The sequence below is a fragment of the Phascolarctos cinereus genome, unplaced genomic scaffold, assembly GCF_003287225.1.
Source record: "Phascolarctos cinereus isolate Bilbo 61053 unplaced genomic scaffold, phaCin_HiC Scaffold_5;HRSCAF=322, whole genome shotgun sequence".
Classification (NCBI taxonomy): Eukaryota; Metazoa; Chordata; class Mammalia; order Diprotodontia; family Phascolarctidae; genus Phascolarctos; species Phascolarctos cinereus.
The window spans coordinates 461,249,085-461,269,507 of record NW_027555958.1 but is presented as its reverse complement, the minus strand read 5'-3'; the positions used below and the strand labels follow the sequence as shown (position 1 = coordinate 461,269,507).

Sequence of the window (20,423 nt, the reverse complement as noted above, 5' to 3'; positions counted from 1 at the left end):
GGATCATAGATTTAGCGCTGAGAGGGACAGTAGAGGCCTTTCAGTCTAACCCCCTCATTTTATAGATGGGGAAGCTAAGGCATTGGATACTGAAGGAATGGCTTGCCCAGGATCTCACAAGTAGCATGCGTCTGGGTTGGGATTTGCACACAAGTCTTCGGGACTTTGGATGCAGGGCCCTCTCTATTAGGCAACACTGCCAAGGTCATCAGGATTATTGCACTGGTTGCTCAGAGATGGATAAGAGAGGTGGAGGTTTGGGCTTGTTTTGGGTCTGGACCTGGGACCATTAGTGTGGGAACTCCTGGGAGATCTCTCAGTGCCTACCCTCAAAGAGGCGAGGATCCTGGGCAAACCCTTAATCTTTTGTGTCCGAAGCATCTCTTTAAGACTGTAAGTGACAGATAAAGTTCTGACCTTCATTATTAGAGAGAGGTTTCTTACAGTGCCTAGGCCCTAACCCTTATTTTACATATGTTTATGAGCTATATTTTGTCTCCTGCTTTAGAACATAAGCTTCTTTTTTTGTTTGTTTTTTTAAATATAAATTTATTTATTTTTAGTTTTCAACATTCACTTCCACAAGTTTTTGAGTTCCAAATTTTCACCCCATCTCCCCCTCCCCCCACCCTAAGATGGCATGCATTCTGAATATCCCTTCCCCTAGTCTGTCCTCTCTTCTATCTCTCTCCCCTTCTCTTATCCCCTTCCCCTTCTATTTTCCTGTAGGGCAGGATAGGCTTCTGTACCCCATTTCTTGTATTTCTTATTTCCCAGTAGCATGTGAAAACATTTTTTAAAATATGTTTTTAAAACTTTAGGTTCCAAATTTTCTCTCTTCCTCCCTCCCCACCCACCCTCATTGAAAAGGCAAACAACTCAGTATAGGTTGTACATGTGCAGTTATGCAAAACACATCCATAGTAGACATGTTGTGAAAAACTAACTCTATTTCCCTTAATCCTATCCTACCCTCCAATTTATTCTATTCTTTCTTTTGACCCTGTCCCTCCTCAGAAGTATTTACTTCTGATTACCCCCTTTCCCAATCTGCCCTCCTCTCTATCATCCCCCTGCTCTCTTGTCCCCTTCTCCCCCTATTTTCCTGTAGGGTAAGACAGATTTCCATACCCAATTGAATGTGTATGTTATTCCCTTGTTAAGCCAAATACTATAAGAATAAGATTCACTCATTCCCTCTCACCTTCCCCTGCTTCCCCTCCACTGTAAGAGACTTCTGGTTTTTTTTTTTTGTGAGATAATTTACCCCATTCTACCTCTCCCTTTCTTCTTCTCAAAATATAACCCTCTCTCATCCCTTAATCTTCAGCTCACCCTGTGCCCTCTATCTATCTATCTACATATACATACATATAATTTTTTTTCCTCCAACTACCCTAATACTGACAAAGGTCTCATGAGTTATAAATATCATCTTTCCATGCAGGAATGTAAACAGTTCAATCTTAATAAGTCTCTTATGATTTCTCTTTCCTGTTTACCTCTTCATGTTCCACTTGAGTCCTGTATTTGAAAGTCAAATTTTCTATTCAGCTCTGGTCTTTTCATCAGGAATGCTTGAAAGTCCTCTATTTCACTGAATGAACATTTTTTCTCCTGAAGGATTATACTCAGTTTTGCTGGGTAGATGATTCTTGGTTGTAATCCTATCTCCTTTGCCCTCTGGAGTATTATATTCCATGCCCTGTGGTCCTTTAATGTAGAAGCTGCTAAATCTTGTGTTATCCTGATTGTGTTTCCACAGTACTTGAATTGTTTCCTTCTGGCAGCTTGTAATATTTTCTCCTTGACCTGGGAACTCTGGAATTTGGCTACAATATTCCTAGGAGTTTTCCTTTGGGGATCTCTTTCAGGAGGAGATCTGTGGATTCTTTCAATTTCTATTTTGCCCTCTGGTTCTAATATATCAGGGCAGTTTTCCTTGATAATTTCTTGAAAGATGATGTCTAGGCTCTTTTTTTGATCATGGCTTTCAGATAGTCCAATAATTTTTAAATTCTCTCTCCTGGATCTATTTTCCAGGTCAGTTGTTTTTCCAATGAGATATTTCACATTGTTTTCTAATTTTTCATTCTTTTGGATTTGTTTTACAGTGTCTTGATTTCTCATAAAGTCACTAGCTTCCAATTGCTCTATTCTAATTTTTAAGGAAGTATTTTCTTCAGTAAGCTTTTGGACTTCCTTTTCCATTTGGCCAATTTTTCTTTTTAGGGCATTCTTCTCCTCATTGGCTTTTTGGACCTCTTTTGCCATTTGGGTTAGGCTATTTTTTAAGGTGTTATTTTCTTCAGTATTTTTTTGGGTCTCCTTTAGCAAGCTGTTGACTTGTTTTTCATGATTTTCTTGCATCACTCTCAGTTTTCCTCTTTTCCCTTACTTGCTTCTCAAATCCCTTTTGAGCTCTTCCAAGGCCTGGGACTGATTCATATTTTTTTGGAGGCTTTGGATGTAGGAGCTTTGACTTTGTTGTCTTCTTCTGGTTGTATATTTTGATCTTCTTTTTCACCAAAGTAAGATAATATAGTCTAACTCTTTTTGCACTGCTTGCTCATGATCCTGGCCAATTACTTGAGTTTTAAATTCTTTGTTAAGGTACAAATCTGCTTCCAATATGGAGAATGTACTGTCCCAAGCTTCGGGGGGTTTGTACAGCTATTTTCAGAGATACTGGTAGGGACCTGTAAATTTTCAGTAGAACATAAGCTTCTCAAGAACAAGGATTGTTTTAGTTTAGGCTATGCATCTCCAACATCCGGTATGGGTCCTGGTCCCTTGTGAGTATCAGTAAATTGACAGATGGATGGAGGGATGGATGGATGAATGGATGGATTCTGTAAAGACATTTTGCAAACCTCTTTCTTTTTCATGTAACCAAAATGTATGTTCATTTTTAGATCAATTATAAAAAGCTGTTGTGGTTTTTAAGATTAGCTGCATCAAATGAAACTCAAAGGAGTGAGTCCCTGGTTGACGACATCCCAGTAAAAATGGAGGAAATCAATGATCTTGACCGAAGGTGATACTTTCCTCTCCTTCTTTGGTGCAGATGGTCACATATCCAAGGAAGTTCAGAGTTAAATGGAACCTTATAGACCTAGATGTTCCACCTTCCAACCAATATAGAAATTCCCTCTAGACCCTCCCTAATTGTTGGTCATCCAGTCAGTGCTTGAACACTTCCTGTGAGAGGGAGGTCAGTATGCAAGAAGATTTAGAATCATGATCTCATGATTTAGAAAGGCCCACAGAGGTCATTTAGCCTCACCTCCTATCACCAGCAGGGCCTCTTTGATGTTGACCCAGCCTTGTCACAATGTGGTGGGTTTCTTTTTTTTTTTTTCCTGCTACTCTTTATGTTTTTTTCCCCCAGGAAGAATTTTACATGAGCATTCTGTTTCCTTCTCTTTGTCTCTGTTTCTTTCTCTTCTCTCTGTTTCTTTTTCTGTCTCCATTTCTCTCTCTCTCTCTCTCTCTCTCTCTCTGTCACTTGCTTATGAAGTTCACATATGGAAAATAGAAAAGCAAATTTACGAAAAAAATGCTGAGGCACTTAAGTGCTACTGAGTTCCTTGTTCTTCAAGCTGAGACCACAGAGAACGTGAAGAGGAGCTCACCTGTATTTCTGAAGAAGGATCTCAGATGAGTGATGACTCAGGGATCTCCTTCCCTTAAGCGCAGGGAAAATAGAACAGAGAAAGGCAATGAATGCTTAGGGCTGGCTTTGGTTATTTCTCCTTCAAGCAGCCTGGGATTTGAAACAGATACCAGCTTAGCACAGCACCAACACATACTGAGTGCTTACTAAATGTTTTTTAAGTTCATTGCTTAAAAATGGAGGCTTTGCATCCTGGTACCAGAGAACTGTATTTCCCATAAGGTTTCTTTATACTCCATCTATATATGGAACACTGGCTTCAACCTGTCTTGTCAATAAAAATAGTAGCTTTAGTAATTAGGCTCCTTCTACTTAGGACCAGTGATAGTACTAAAAGTCAGAGGTCTTTCAAGCCCAGAGAGCATTGAATCCAATCCCCTCGTTTTAACAAAAAGAAAACAAGGCATAGAGCATTTCTGTGGCTTGCTCAGGGTCATGAAAAACATTGAGCACCTGAGATACCATTGAACTCCAAGTTCAATTATCTGTCCATTATGCCACCATATTGTTTTTTAGACCTTAAAGTTGATCCTTTGTTAAAGTTGTTCTGTGACCAGTGGTAGGATCATAAGGAGTATTTTTATGTTGGTTTTTGTTGTTTAGTCTTGTCTGACTCTTTGTGACCTCATTTAGGGTTTTTTTTTTGCAGAAATGATGGAGTGGTTTGCCATTTACTTCCCCCTTATTTTACAGATGAGGAAACTGAGGTAAACAGTGAAATGACTTGTCCAGGGTCACAGAGCTGCTAAGTGCCTGAGGCTAGACTTGAACTCAGACCTTCCTGACTCCAGGCATGACACTATATCCACTATACCACCTAGCTGTCTATAATATTTGTAGACTACTTAATAACAACAGGGGTTTGCAGCTTACATAGCAAACTCAATCAATTAATCAAGTGTTCATTACACATTTCTGTGCTAAATGCTCAGGATGGGAACACAAAAGTGAGATAGTCCCTGCCCTCAAGGAGGTTGCAATCTAATTTACAATCTGATAGCCTCCTCTTGAAACCCAGCTTCCAAGTCTTAACCTTCATTGGTTGAGAGACTCAGGTGAGATTCTTGGTCACATTGTCACTGGAGCTCAGCTTTGACTGCGGAATTTTACTGGAGAAGCAATAACATCCTCAAACATCTAATTGATGCAGGAAAAAATAATTGTGAGGTATAGCTTTTATTAAAGGCATTTGTTCTGTGAAGTTTGGATGCAATCAAAGGGCTGCACCTGTGGACCTATAGGGCCACATGTGGCCTTGAGGCCACAGGTTACCCACCCCTGCACCTAGATCTTAGAATATTAGAATCCAGAATATTAGGGAGAGAGCTCAGGACCAAGACTGGCTGGGAGGGTCCTTAAAGGCCATCTCTCTGATACCTTTATTTCACAAACAACTCGGCCCAGTTGTAGAGGGTGTGTTGCCATTATTTGTTACGATTGTTGTTTCTATTTCCAAACTCACCAAGCTGGCAAGAGGGGAACATCTCACAAAGCCCACTTCATCTGACGAGTGTCCTTTCTGCCACTCCACCAACAGCCAATTTCTTCACAGGGTGGGTTTGTGTCTCTTGGAGAAGAGACACCTGGGGAAAAGGCCCTGGGGTTTTCAGAAAAGCTGCTGCTTGTAAAAACTGCCTGTCAAAAACAAACAAACAAATGAACAAATAAACCACAGGAGTAATGGTCCAGGGTCCCAGCTTATAGCTCATCCAAGGCTTTTTTCATTAATGTGTTAATTCCAGAAGACAGCCTTCTCTGGGTGTTCAGTTGTGGGGAGCTTTCAGTTAAAGAGGCCTGGACGTGTTTGAAACTCACAGCATTGCCAGCAATAGCTGGGGTGGCAATAGCTCCCCTCATCTAAGTTAGACCAGATGTAGGAAGCATCTGGATCTGAGCCTTCTAAGAAAATCCCACAGGCTACAGGAAGTGGGATTCTTTCATGCATCTGCCTCCGGTTCCCCTGATGGAGGTGGGGGTACTCTCAGAGTTGCTCAGTATTCATAGGGGAGCTGGAGCGTCAGACTTGGAGTCAGGAAGATCTGTGTTTGAACCCTGCCTCAGACATGGGTTATGCTAGGAGGAGAAAGAAGAGGACAGATTGGAGAGAACTGATAAGATTTAGCAATGGATTGGATAGGGATGGTAGGAGGGTGAGCATAAAGAGGTGAGGATAACATCTTGATGGAAAACCTGGGAGACTAAAAGAAGAGTGATGTGTTTGATAGAAAGAGAGAAGCTAAAAGAAAGAGAGGAAAAATAATGAGCTCCTAACTCTGTGACCTTAGGCAAGTCACTTGACCTCAGTTATCTCATCTGTAAAATGGGGAGAATAATGACAGCAACCTCATGGTGTTGTCATAAAAATCAAATGACAGCCTTAAGGTTTTCTATAAATGCTAGATATTATTGTTGTTATTGTTGCTGTTAATGTTGCCTAAAAATTTTGTCAGTTTCTTGCTCCCTTTATGATTAATGTTCCCTAGAGCTGTGTCCCATATCCTCTTTGATCTGTCTGTCTGTCTATCTATCTATCTATTTATCTATCTATCTATCTATCTACCTAGCTGTCTCTTCATTCATCCATCCATCCATCCATCTATCTATCTGTCTATCTATCTATCTATCTATCTATCTATCTATCTATCTATCTACCTACCTACCTACCTGTCTCTTCATCTGCCTGTCTATCTATCTATCTATCTATCTATCTATCTATCTATCTATCTATCTATCTATCTATCTATCTATCTATCTATCTCTCCATCCATCTGTCCATCTATCCATCTCTCTGTCTGCCTATACATCTATACCTTCTTGTACTTGACAATTTCATTTGCTCCCTTTGGTTTAAGCATAATGCCTCTGCATATTACCACTGAATCTGTATGTCTCACCCTATTATCTCTCTAGAACACACCATTCTTGCATCACCTGCCTGCTGGACATCTCATGAGCATCTCACCCTCAACAAGTCCAAAGCTGGAAACTGAGCTCATGCACATCCTCCTAGCCTTCCCATTCCTGTTGAGAACACCCAAGCTCATCACCTTGGATCCTCCATTTTGACTTTTCTTTCTCAGCCTAATATCCAATCAGCTGTTAGATCTTGTCAATCCTATCTCCACAACGTTTCTCACCTCCAATCCTTTCTCTCCAGTCATGTAGCCCCCATCCTAATTTAGCCTTAATTCTCTTGTTACCGGATGAATGGGCTCTTGCGGTTTTCTTGAATCTAAGGCCACTTCCGTCTAAAAATACTTCATCTTCCAGCACTTGACAAATTTCAGACACTACTACACCATATCAGGTGGCTCAGTGTTGGTTCACAAAGAATGACCCTTTGACGTAAGTCACATACACACCACTATCCTCATTTCACAGATGAGGAAAGAGACTCAAAGAGGAAAGTGGCTTCCCATTGAGTGACAGAGATGGGACCCAAACCCAGGCCTCCTGATCCATTTTCAGGACTCTATCACATCTCTCTGCCTTTTACTCATACCCCTTCTATTGCGTCTCAATTCCACAGCTCATCTTCTGAAACCAGTGACAACCTAACTGGGCTTCTCAGGAGTGCCCTGAAGACATTCAAGGGCAAACTCAACATTGAAAACCTTCACCTGAGTTTTCATAAAGAAGACCAACCCTTCTCTGGCCACCTGCCACCCTCCAAGGTAAACCGTGTCACATTTAGGTTTATAGGTTTATTTCAACGTGTATTTATAAGCAGATAGATGGTAGAGAGATTCTGGGAGTGATTTTCTCTTCTCAGTCTGGATTGTATGGTATACATAAAATTCTTTGTTCTCTGTGGGAAGCAAGGTGGTACAGTGGACAGAGTGCTGGGCCTGGAGTCAGGAAGACCTGAGTTTTAAATCTAGTTTCAGATGTTTCCTAGCTCTGTGACCCTGGACAAGACACTTAACCTCTATTTGTCTCAGTTTCCTCATCTATAAAATGGGGACAATCATAGCACCTACCTCCCAGGATTGTTGTGAGGGTCAAATGACATAACAATTGTAAAGGGCTTAGCACAGTGCCTGGCACATAGGAAGCACTATGTAAGTGTTAGCCATCATTAGGGATTATTATTATCTCAGAGTTTGGGGAGGGGCAAAAGAGAAAGGCTAATTAAACTATTAGAACTGGACCAAAAATACCTTGGGGAGGAGTCTGAGATCCATGCAACAATGGAAAGTTTAAAACTGTCAAAACAACATTTCACAGTAGAAAACAAAGCCTTCTGTCAAGCAGCCGAATCCCAGTTTCCCAAACTCTTAACTAGCTGTCATTGAAATGCTGGGTGATCATCCCATTCCATTCACTCAGACTAGATGTCAAAAAATAAAACAACTACAACAAAAGCCTAGGTTTGTGGAGCTAAAGGGCCACAGAACATTGGATGTTAGAACTGGGGAGAACCACAGAATAGAGGATGTCAGAGCTGGGAGAGAACCTAGCTGTCAGAGCTGAAATGGACCTTAGAACATAAAGTATAGAATGGTAGAGCTGGAAGGAACCTTAGAAAAGACAGAACTAAAAGCGATTTCAGGATATAGAATGTTAGAACATGGGACACAGAATGTCAGGGTTCAAAGAAACTTAGAACACAATTTCAGAGCTGAAAGAGACCTTAGAATATTAAAGATAATCATTGGAGAGGACCTTAGAATAAAGGATGTTAGCTCTGGGATAGACCTTAGAACTATGAGGAACCTCAGAACATAAGAACTGGAGAAGAACACAGAACATAGAATGTAAGAGCCAGCAGGAACCTTACAACACAGAATGTTAAAACATAACTTGGTAAAATTGTTAGGATCAACTAAACTAATCTCTACACTGCAGATGAAGAAACAGATTCAAGAAAGTTTAATGACTCGCCTAAAGTCAAACGGCAAGCAGAGGGAAGAGTGTGGCTTTGAATCTAGGCATTCAGAATCCAAGGCCAGTGTACATTCCATTACATCATAGGAGTGCTAGCAATAATAACAATGATGATGATGATGTTGACAATAACTCATCTTCATAGAGCACTTCAGAGTTTGCCAATCACTTTGTATACATTATTTCATCTCTTTTCATAATGACTATGTGAGGTAGGGCTTTAATTATCTCCATTTTACAGATGAGGACCCAGAGAATCAGAATGTCTCAGTACCTTGCTGAGGGTCCCACAGCTAATAAGGGTTTGAGATGGGTCTTCTCAACTGCAAGTCCATTGTTCCATCCATGCTGACAAAACTCCTGTGATTATTTGGAATGGAAGCCAGGAGGGGAAATGGAGGGGGATATGAAAAAATCCTGTTTGCCCCTCTGGGAAAGCAATTCCTAGAAGAAAAAGATGACCACAAAGGTGAAGGATCTCGTTTCATAGGGGAGCAACTGATGGAGATGCATATTTTGTTTTTCATTTTTTAGTTTGTAGGAGAAAAGACTTTGAACCTCTGTTCAAATACCTGATGGACTCTCAGGAGTCCTTTGACCCCAGAGAGCAGAGCTAGGAACAGAGGGTTGGAGTTGCAAGAAGGAAGATTTAATCTGGATGTCAGGAAGAGCTGCCTACCATCTGAGCTGTCTCAAAGTGGGCTGGCTGGCTGGCTGGCTCGCTCCAAGAGAAATGGGGTCCCCTCCTCTAGACTCTGTCAAGCAGGAGCTGGATGGCCACTTGTGGAGTATGTTCTAGAATTGATTCTCGGCCAGCCAAAGGCTGGACTCAATGGGCACTGATGTCCTTTCCTACTCAGAGATTCTATGATTGTTTGATTCTGACTGAAGGGACCAAGCTTGAAAGTCAAGTCCACAATCTTTTATTAAATGATGGCCCCACTTCGCCAGGCACACGGTCAGTCTGGTTGTCATGGAGAGTGGTGCAGACCCTACCATGAAGGTGGAGGTGGAGTCTGATAGGACAGAAAATGGACCGTGCCAATCTAGTAGGTTCATAAATCATTCAGCCGAGTCCAGGCAAGACCACTAAGGTGAGGAGGGTCTGGGGAGGCAGGATCTAGCATCCAGGAGGCCAGTGCTCATGGGAAGCAGAGGGGCAGTGGAAAGAATGCTTGGTCTGGAGTTGGATGACACGGGTTCAAATCCTGACTGACATATTACCTGTGTGACTTCCAGTGAGTTCCTTAACATCTCTAGTCCCTAATTTCCCTGCTAAGGTTACCTTGTATCTACTCTGTATATATCTCAAACATTCCTATTCATTCTATCTACTCTCCATGTATCTCAAATATTCCTATTCGTTTATATCTTTTCCCCTCCATTAGAATATAAGCTCCATGAGGGTAGGAACTGTTTCATTTTTGTCTTTGTGCTTAGCATAGCCCCTGTGAATAGTAAATGCTTACTAAAAGTTTGCTGATTGACTGATTGATTGATGACAGTGGTAGACTAGAACCTCTGAGGTCTCTTCTAATCTTAGGTCTATGACCCTCTGTTGCCATGTGCAGAATCTTTCCCCTTTCAGGTGACCTTTTCCTATGATGTCTACATCTTCTATATACTTAGGTATTTATTGTCTCCTCCATTAAAATGTGCTTTCCTTCACAGCAGGAGCTATTCATGAGGCAGCTTGGTGAAAAAGAGGGCTAGACATGGAGTCAGGAAGTTCTGGGTTCAACTTCTCCCTTAGACACTTACTAGTTGTGGGACCCTGGGCTAGTGACTCAACCTCTCTGAGCTTGAGTTTCCTCATCAGTAAAATGGGGGTGAATATAGCACCTACTTTGGTAGGTTCTTGCGAGGACCAAATGAGGTAACACAAGATAGCTCTGCAAACCACTAGCCTTGTTTGCTTTCCCTGAGCATGGCAAAATGCCTGGTATAGTGAGCATTTTGGGGACTCTGCAGATAGAATGCTGGGCTTGGCATCACAAAGATCTGAGTTCAAATCCTGCCTCATCCATTTGGTAGGTGTGCGGTCCTGGGTAAGTCACTTAACTTTTGCCTGCCTCAATTCCCTCATCAGTAAAATGGGGATAACAATAGCACACATATGTTGTAAGGATCACATAGGAAGTTCTCAGAAGAAATCAAAGAGTGAGCTACATCTCATTTATATGTAATTTTGAAGTACTAGAGGGAAGCAAGGAATTCGGTGATCATCTTCCTTCTTTTCCTCCCGTTCCTCATCCTCCTAATCGGCATCACCACTATCAGACATCATCAGGAAATGATATATTTAACAGATTAAAGTTTTCAGATATCTAAAGTTTATCTATGCAAGTGCCCAAGTGCTATTTTATTTCTTTTTGATTAAAATCCTTCCCACATCCCTCCCACCTTAGTAAACAGATTGGGAAGGGCTTTAAAAGCCAAATGTGGGAATCCATATTTTATTCTCGAGTCCATTAAAAAAACTGAACATAATTTTACATTTTCTAGGTGACAGAGTCCTCATCACTTAAACACGTGTAAACAATTTAGGATCTTCAATCTCATTGATGTTAGTATTCCTTCCACCAGTGAATCAACCCATGACTTTAATACTTTAGAACACAATAATAAGACTTAAGAACTCTAGTGTCCCATGGTGGACAGAGGGCCAGACTTCAAGGCAGGAAGACCTGGCTGCAAACCACATCTCTGGCACATCCTGGCTATGCAACCACAAGACAAGTCACTCACTGTCCCCAAGCAACTCTTTAATAATTTAAGTTGCAGACAAGTTTCCACACTGGGAATTACCTACAATAAAGAAATTACAAGTTGGGATCACCATTCCCCCCCCTCAAAAAAAAAAAGCTTACCGGTAGATAAAACATGAATGCTTATGGAGTCTTTTTTCTCACAACCACCCAGTGAAACAGGTATTACAAATACTCATTTTATAGACAAAGAAACAGAAGCTCTAATAAGTTGAGTGTCTTTGGTCATAAAATTTGTAAATGTCAAAGCTATGATATAAACATATCCCAGGACCTGGATTCTAGGTCCAGCATTAATCCCACTAAAATATGCTGCCTCTCAAATATTGTGCAATTTTATTTTAAAGGAAACACCACCTCCCAACACATACAGTAATCCCTCTGTGACTTATGAATGGTTTTTCATGAAAATCCAAAAATGAATCTCTTTCTTAGATGTCTTTTGCCATTTGCCTAGACCACTCCTCTGCAATCACCATGATCTTTCTTGCCATGAAAAAAATGAGCATGGTGTGTAATTTGGGAGACAAATCAGAAAGAGAAGCTTTATTTCTATTATGGGCTGAGGCAGGGAGAGATCAGTTAATTGATACCTTTCTTCTCTCAAAGGTCAAATAAATTCCTACAATTTCTTACAGACATACATACACACACGCATACACACACACACACACACACACACACACTGAGAGACAGAGACAGACAGACAGAGAGAGAGAAACGCAGACAGAGACACAGAGATATAGAGTCAGAGAGACAAAGACAGAGACAGAGAAATGGGGAGCAGTCTGAGTTGACCCTGGTGAAGGTCCAAAGCTTGCCAATTATATCAAAAGGACCAGTGAGGCATCTTTGTTTTACTCTAGGGCTAGCATCACATAGGACTCAGGAAAGAGCAAAAATAAATGCAGAGTTGGAGTGGTATGAATGTGGCTACTTATTTTCCATTGAAATGGAAGCCAGTTTAAAGATGCAGTCACTCTTGCCACAAAATGGAAGATATGGGGCTCCTCTCTTTTCTGCCTCCTAACAATTTGTGTGTATTTTATATCTCCTTTATTACATTACTCTATTACAGCTTCTCCTATTTCTCTTTGAAGATTCGGCATCTAGCAAAATACTTTGCACAGAGTAGGCATTCGATAAGTGGTTAGTGAATGAATGAATACATGAGTGAATGAATTAGCCTTCTAGGTTGGGTTTATCTCTATGGGTAATTGAATACCATGTGTTGCAAAATCTTTGAAATTCAGTGAAGTAAATTTCCATAGTCTTCCTTCTCTGTGTCCAAGGACTCCAAGGCTGTGCTTTTTCACTCACCCCAGTCAGTACAGTGACTTGATGGTGACTATATAAATGCAAACACCTTAATCAAAGACTTTGAGCTCCTATTATCCATTCCTTCAAGGGCCCTCCATGGTAAATGGTGCCCTGATGGCTTGGGGAAGAAGGCACAGGGATTGTTGCTTAGGGGGGAGACAGTGGCTGCCCTAGAACACCTCTTCACCTTGGAAGGTATGGGTTAGTGGCGGAGGGGATGGGAGAATAGAAGGGATTGTGTTCATCCTGTCCAAACTTAAAATACTTCCTGATTTTCAGGTCAAGGCTATTTGTGAGCAACATGGACTCAGTCTGTCCCCTTCACTGATGGGGGCTTTGTGTAGCCACCAGGATTTGAATGTACAAGATGAAATCAAGTAAGTTGATTCTCAATCCAAACAGACTGTAGCTGAAGCCCGTGTATTAATTCATTGAATAAGCATTTCTTGAGTGCCTTCTATGGTCAAAGCGCTATGCCAGGTGTTAGGAATACAAAAGCAAAAAGATGAAATTGCTCTGCCCTCAAGGAGTTTACATTCTATGGAGGAGACACAATGTGTGACAAATAACTAGAAAATTCACAGTAATATTGAGTGGAGAGGCTGTTAACAACTGGCAGGTGGGGTGAGGAATCAGGAAAGACTTCACCTAACAGGAAACACTTGTAAGTAACATTCCTGTAGAGCTTTAGGGTTTGTGAAGCACTTCACAACTAATATGTTGTTTAATCCCCACCACACCCTGGGAAGTAGGTGCTGTTATTATCCCATTTTTACTGATGAGGAAACTGAGGCAGACAGAGGTTAAGTGACCTACCCAGGGTGACACAGCTAGTGTTCTGAGGCCAGATTTGAATTCAGGTCTTTCTGACTCCAGGCCCCACTCTCTAACCATATTGTAAGTTTTCTCTTTTGCAACATATTCTATTGTTCTTTGTTTTGTCCTCTGGGCCAAGCCAAGCAAGGCAGTCTCTCTTTCACACCAGAGATCTTCTGATCCCTGAAGACAACTCCCTTGTTCCCCACAATTCTCTCCAGGCTGAGCATCCCCCCTCTTACAACTCATCCTCAGGTGGCTTGAGACCCTTCAATACGAGGGGCATCCTCCTCTGGACTGTCTCCAACTTATCAATATTCTTCCTAAAATGTGGTCTAGAGAAACAAACTGAAATGAAGCAATGCCTCCCCTTAGGAGCACACAGTAGGCCAGGTATGGTATGAACAGTAGTGCTGCCATCTCCCTGGCCCTCAACATTTCTTTGTACCCACAGAACTCAGCACGTGCCTGATACATAGTAGGCGCTTAATAAATGCCAAGTGCCATATTACATTGTTGATTCCCGTTGAGCCTGGTGTCTACTAGGGTCTCCAGATGCTCTGTGTGTCATCTTTCCCTATTGGAACATGAGCTCTCTGTAATCATTGACTGGCTTTCATATTTTCTTACCAGTGCTCAGCCCTGTTCTTGTCACATAATAAGTGCTCAATAAGTGCTTTTCATTCGTTCATTCCGTCTTTATTAAAGAAAAAAGAAAGAAAACCAGATCCCACAACTGAGCCATGTTTGTCTCATCTTATATTTGTGATGCCGATTTTTTTTTTAACCCAAGTATGTGACTTCCCAATCATCCCTATTAAATTGCATCTAATTAGATTAAGCCCAAGTGTGGCTTGAATCAAAGGAATCTGGTTTTGTCTGTGGGTATCTGGGGTGATTCCATGACCTTAGAAACAAAGAGATCAGAGTGAGGAAGTTTGTAGAAGGTGAAAAAGAGAATTCAAAGACCACCTCTGAAAACCACGACCTAATGGGGCTGCCTAAGCAGGGAGTGAGATCACCAGGCCTTCCCTTACATTCTCTTTAGAGTTGCCAAGAGCAAGAGCAGTGTTTGATGTGAGCTGTTTCCACCCTTCCTCTGTTCCTTGGGAGGGAAGAGCAGTCCTGAGAATCAGGTAGGCATTAGCCTCACCCCTGACTCTAATAGCCCTTTGAAATCAAGGTGGTTTGGGCTCATCTCTTTCATCTGCCTCCCTTCCCTTCTTTGATTGTGTCCACATCAATTTTGCAGGTGGAGGGAGGGAGAGCTAGGTGATGGAATAGGTTAGCATACCTCTCCCCCACCCCTGAAAAATAGTATGGGTTGGTCATTCAAAATAAGCCTTTGATGGAAGAGAGAGTGGAGGGGAGAGCTAGTCTTCTGATGAAGGATAGAAACTCAGAAAGTAATAAGGGAGGTAGGCTTCCACTGTACTATTTCAGTGACTGTGTGCTTCCGCCCACTTTTTTTTTTGATCCAAATTGCTGGGGAGTGCCTGGAACTCTAGATTTCTCTGTCCTTACTCTCTAGGATAGCCAAGGACGTCATGACAGTGACCTTCAGGAGGGAATTACTCCCCTATGAGATAAATCTCTTCCACCCATATCCAGCCACTAGCTAAAGCTTCGTATTGACATAAACCCATTTTGTCAAGGGTTTTATATTCAGCCTTATGTCTTTAAGAGATTAAAAATACAATATAGACACACATTTCAGGAGTGAGATTCATGAATCCCTATTTTAGGGCATATTTTCCATTAATCCTCTGTCCAATCGGGTGCCTGTTTGGAAAGCGGCTGCTGGGTAATTAGCAGGATTCCAGCTTGGAGCCACTTCCTGATTAAATATCCTTAAAATCAATAAGACATCAGGAAGGATTAGGGTGATGCGGGATTAGCCCCCACCTCACCAAAGAGAAGGAGCTCCTCCCCACCCCGTCTGAAACTGTCTCCCTGGAAGAGCTGGTGAAGGAAGCTATGTTCTCTGCCCCCGTTTACTGCAGGATTTTTTTTAAACAATGACTTCTTTTGTTCTTCCCTTATTCACAAATGAGGAGAGAATTGAGTGAGTGGCTGCCACAGTGGGAGATTTCACAAGAGACAGAGTGGATTGGACTCATCAGATCTCCCCCTCAGAATTGCCTTTCTGTAAGATGAGCTCAGGTTGGGCGGATTGGAGCCAAAATTAGATTTCTATTTGTCTGTTGTGCAATTTCCACTAAAGTCATACTTTGGTGCCTCATTATAAAAATGTGACCCTGAGTTGTTCTTTAAAATAACGGATGCATAATATAAATTATAAAATAAAAGATAGAGCCAATAATAATAATTTTTATTATTTTTTGTTGTTACATCATCTTAATTTTCAAATATATCCTTCTCCCTTGTAACAAAAAGAAAAAAAGAGACAAAAAAAACCATAGTGGTTTGGCAAAACTAATTCACAAATCAACTAAGACTTATAATATATGCAATGTTACATCATAGTTCCCATCTCGGCAAAAAGAGGAAGGATATGCATTTTCCCATCTCTTCTTTGTGACCAAGCTAGGTCATTATAATTATACTTGGTTCAGGTTTTTTTTTTTTGGTAGTATTTATTTTTCCTTCTATTTATATTGTTTCAATCCTTAAGTATACTTTTTTCTTTCTGGTTTCACTTATTTTGCTTTGTATCAGGTCACATAAGTTTTCCCAAACTTCCCTATATTCAACACTTTAGGTGCTATTATTATTAATAATTTTTTAATAATTATTATTACCACTTGCCTCCCACATTTGTTGGGAGGATAGAACAAGATAACATTTTGAAAACACATTGCAAATCTTTAAGTACTACGTAAATGCTATTATTATTGTTTATATGTTCTTGTAGCACGATAGTATTTAACTATATTAATGGACAGCAATGTTTTACTGTTGTTGAATTGTTTCAGTCACGCCTGACTCTTTATAACCCCGTTTGGGATTTTCTTGGCAGAGATACTGGAGTAATTTGTTATTTCCTTCTCCAGCTCATTTTACAAATGAGGAAACTGAGACAAACAGGCAAAAGTGATTTGATACAGCGAATCAGTTTCTGATGCAAGATTTGAACTCAAGATGATGAGTCTTTCTGACTCGAGGCCCTAAGATTTATCCATTCCTCAAACAATAGTCACCTTCCTTATTTCCATTTCTTTACCACCAAAAAATAAGTGCTACTATGAATATTTTGGTATAATTGTGAATTGCCTTTTGGTCTTCTACATACTTGGAAGTATATGCCTAACACTGGCCTCTCTGGGTCAAAGAATACAGACACGTGAGTTACATTCTTTGCCTAGTTTTAAATTGCTTTCCAGAATGCTTGGCCCAGATCATAAATCCACTAATAGAATACCATTGTGCCTGTTTTTTCCTAGCCCCTCCAACATTGACTGTTTCCATATTTGTTCCCCTCCCCCTACCTTTTTTTTTTTCTAATCTGTTGGTTGAGAGGACCCTCTATTGTTAAAAGATAATGCCTATTGAGAACATTTCTCCTATGTCTTTCCAAGCTGGATATACTTTACAGACTCATACAAGGCTGAGTGGCTATTGTCAAAAGACCAGTCTAGCTAAGTTTAGAGAGCCTAATATCCAGGAAGATGACCACCACATTGTGAATGAGGTATAGGGGAACAAGACCTGAACTAAGTCATTAAACCTGAGTTTGAAACTCAGCTCTGCCATTTAATGTATGACTTTAATTCTCTGGAATTCAGTTTCCTTATCTTCAATATGAGGGGGTTGAACTAGATGGCCTTCTGTGACATATCCATGATCTATGAATATGTTTAGCCACAGAAACCCAAAAAACTGTCTATTAAGGTGCAGAGAGGTAGGGACCCATGTCATAGAGAAGTGGTGGAGGGGACACACACACCAATGGAATCTCAGTGCTTGGGAAGGAAGAAGGATGTTTTTGCAGTAAATAGGAGTTTAGGGAAGAAGGGGATTAAAGAAGCAGTGGTACAATTTGATCATTTCTTTGGAATAAATAAAGGCTATAGATAACTGCTACAGCCTGAAAGTCAGAGTATATGGGGATGACGTGAGAGGCAGAGAGACTTTGGATAATAAAACTAATGTGCTGACATCTTTAACATTTCAGAGCAATGAGTGCAGTTGCCTGGCAGCCACAAGTAGGATTTTGCAGGCACATCTGGCCTCTTATTCTGAATGTGATGGGTAGAAAATGCCTGTTATTCTAATGCCAAGAGCAAGCAGGATGATTTTTGAAGACAGAGGAAACATTAGGTGCTTAGATTAACAAGTCTTTAATGGAAACAGAAAGCATGTTAGTTTTTCAAGTTGACAAAGTTGGGGATGTGTTAGGTTAGAAGGGTATGGGACAAAACCTGGATTGAGTGATTAAAAGACTTGTTAGGGAACAGTAAAATGTGGAAGCAATGATCACAAAGTAAGAACATGGCTTTAAGAAGAATAAGTCTTATCACACTAACCCTTCTCCATTTTCCATAGGGTTGCTAGATAAGGAGATTTGTAGATAAGGGGAATTGTTCTTAACAAAGAATTGCAGAGTTTAAAGAGATCTTAGAAGGGCCCAGAAATACCACATAATAGGGCTTTATAATTGTTTGAATGAACGAATGAATGATTTTTTTTTCTCTAGCAAATTCTTTGATTTGGATTATTTTCTCTGGTTTTAAATTCTTGCCTCTGGTAATTTTATTGGTCATTATTTCAGCCCAAAAGGAACTTTCCTTTCAGTCACTCTGTTTTTCTTCCTGCACAGATGGCAAAAATTGATGGAGTTCTTGATCAAAGCTTCCTTGGACGAGGCTTCTCCTTTGCCCAAAGCTGCAGGTCAGTACCCTGGTTTTATTGCCTAGATCATATCTGGAAGACATGATAAGCCAGCCCCTCCAAAGCACCTAGTTTAATTATGCCTCAAAAGGTAAATGAGATGATTAGAAAGCCTATGATAACCTGGATCTGATTCTGACCAGCAAGGAGGGCTTGGCTGCTAAAGCAGACATGATGTGAAATGGGGGAAATTTGGAGATGGAGGACCTGGGTTCCAGTTCTTCCAGTTCTACTAGTGTGACCTTGGGTAAGTCCTTTCTCTCTCCCTGGGTCTAAATATTCTCTTCTGTAAAATGAGGTATTGGATGAATGACCTCTAAGATGGCATCCAGATTGAAATCTATAATCCTTAGATACAGAAATTTATGAAAGAGGAGAGAAAAACCATGTCATACATTCACAATTTGAAAGGAGTAGATTTCAAAGGGTGAAGAGAGGGAATAGGTATCATTCTATAGACAAAAATTCTTCAAGAAGGTCAGCTTATGAACGATGGAAATCACTTAGGAATGGAATTCTGAAGACTCAGAGAAATAATTCCATGGAAGAGAAAAAGGGAGAGTTGTCTAAAGAGATGAATATGCATACTCAGTGAATTTACCGACCAGCTTAGGTTTTGAAGAGACCCTTGAAGGCACAGAAGCAAGGGCAAGTATCTGGGGATAAATGCACAAGTGTGCTGTCTTTCTGGAAGAATAACATCAGGAGCTCTGAAGAGCAGAATGAGCTGAGCCTGGCAGGAAATGCTAACAGCAACAGAGTGAGTTGGATTAGCTATTTTAGGGAAAAGAGGAAGATGGAAAAAGAAAGAAGTCTGCTACTCAGATTGGATAGCATGAGGCATGCTAGCTGAAACTCAATGTAAGGAAGTAGATGGGAGTTAATCGTTCTAACAACATGAATTTATTAAGCACCCACAATGTGTCAAGTCAAAAGCATTTATTAGTCACCTACTATGTGCAGGCATTGTCTCCTGGGGAGATGGGAGGGGAGGGAGGAGAGACAGTGAATTCTGCTTTAGATGTGCAGAGCCTAAGATTTCTCTGGGGCATACAGCTGTTTGTGATGTGGGACTAAATAAAGCTCAAGGGAGAGACTGGGCTTGTATGTATTGGTCTGTGATTCAACTACAGAGAGAAACCAATTAAGTCCATGTGAACTGATGAGGTCACAGAGAAAGAAAGGGAAAGTGTGGAGGGAGAGAGGGAAGGGGAGAGGATGCAGTACTTGGATTAGATCCTAGATGTAGAGTTAAAAGGGGTCTCAGAGGCCATCTAGCTCAACCCTCCCCCATACATTTTACCTAAAAGGAAACTGAGGCCCCAGAAAGTTAAATGACTTGCCCAAGGTCACTCAAGGAAAAAGGAACCGAAGGTGAGATTTGAATCTATGTCCTCTTACTCCAACTCCATTCCTCGTTTCACTATATGATGCCGCCTAGAGCAACTACTGCATGCTCTCATATTTCTGCCTTCTAACTTCATCGCCACAGGGCATCTAGGCGACATAGAGCGCCGGGCCTGGAGTCAGGGAGAATCATCTTCCTGAGTTCAGATCTGTCCTCAGACACGTACTAATTGTGTGACCCTGGGCAAGTCACTTAACCCTGTTTGCCTCAGTTTCCCCATCTGTAAGATAAGCTGAGGAAGAAAATGGCAAACCCTTCTAGTATCTTTGCCCAGAAAACCCCAAATGCTGTTACCAAGAGTCAGACGTGATTGAACGCTGGACTATCACAATAGCCTGCAGGCAGGTCCCTGGTCTCAAGTCTCTTGCAGTTCCAGTTCATCATCTACTCAGCTGCCAAAATGATCTTCCTTGGCAGATCTGACCTCCCCACTCAATAAACCCCAGTGGCCTCCCCTTACCTCCAGGACCATATAGAAAACTCTTCTGTTCAGCCCTTCAGAACCTGGCCTCATTACCTTGTCAGCCTTCTTCTACCTTATTGCCCCCCATGTACTCCATAATCTAATGACATTGGTCCTCTTGGTTTTTGTCAATCAACTCACAATGCTATGCCTTTTCACGGGCTGCCCCTGTTGCCCAGAATAGCCTCCATCCTTGTCGCCACCTCCCAGCTTCTTTCGGGACCCAGCTCAAAG

The 20,423-nt window shown here is 41.2% G+C and overlaps 1 protein-coding gene across 3 annotated transcripts in view; it reads left to right on the top strand.

Moving 5' to 3' along the window:
- The window catches only part of CUNH1orf87 (chromosome unknown C1orf87 homolog), a 61,413-nt gene that overhangs the window by 23,437 nt on the left and 17,553 nt on the right, over positions 1-20,423 (top strand). For all 3 annotated transcript variants that reach the window (XM_020993162.2, XM_020993164.2, XM_020993155.2), the window contains 4 exons: positions 2,916-3,037; positions 7,206-7,350; positions 12,931-13,028; positions 18,248-18,318. In XM_020993162.2, the coding sequence (XP_020848821.1) occupies positions 2,916-3,037; positions 7,206-7,350; positions 12,931-13,028; positions 18,248-18,318 (436 nt within the window). The remainder of the gene's footprint in view (positions 1-2,915; positions 3,038-7,205; positions 7,351-12,930; positions 13,029-18,247; positions 18,319-20,423) is intronic.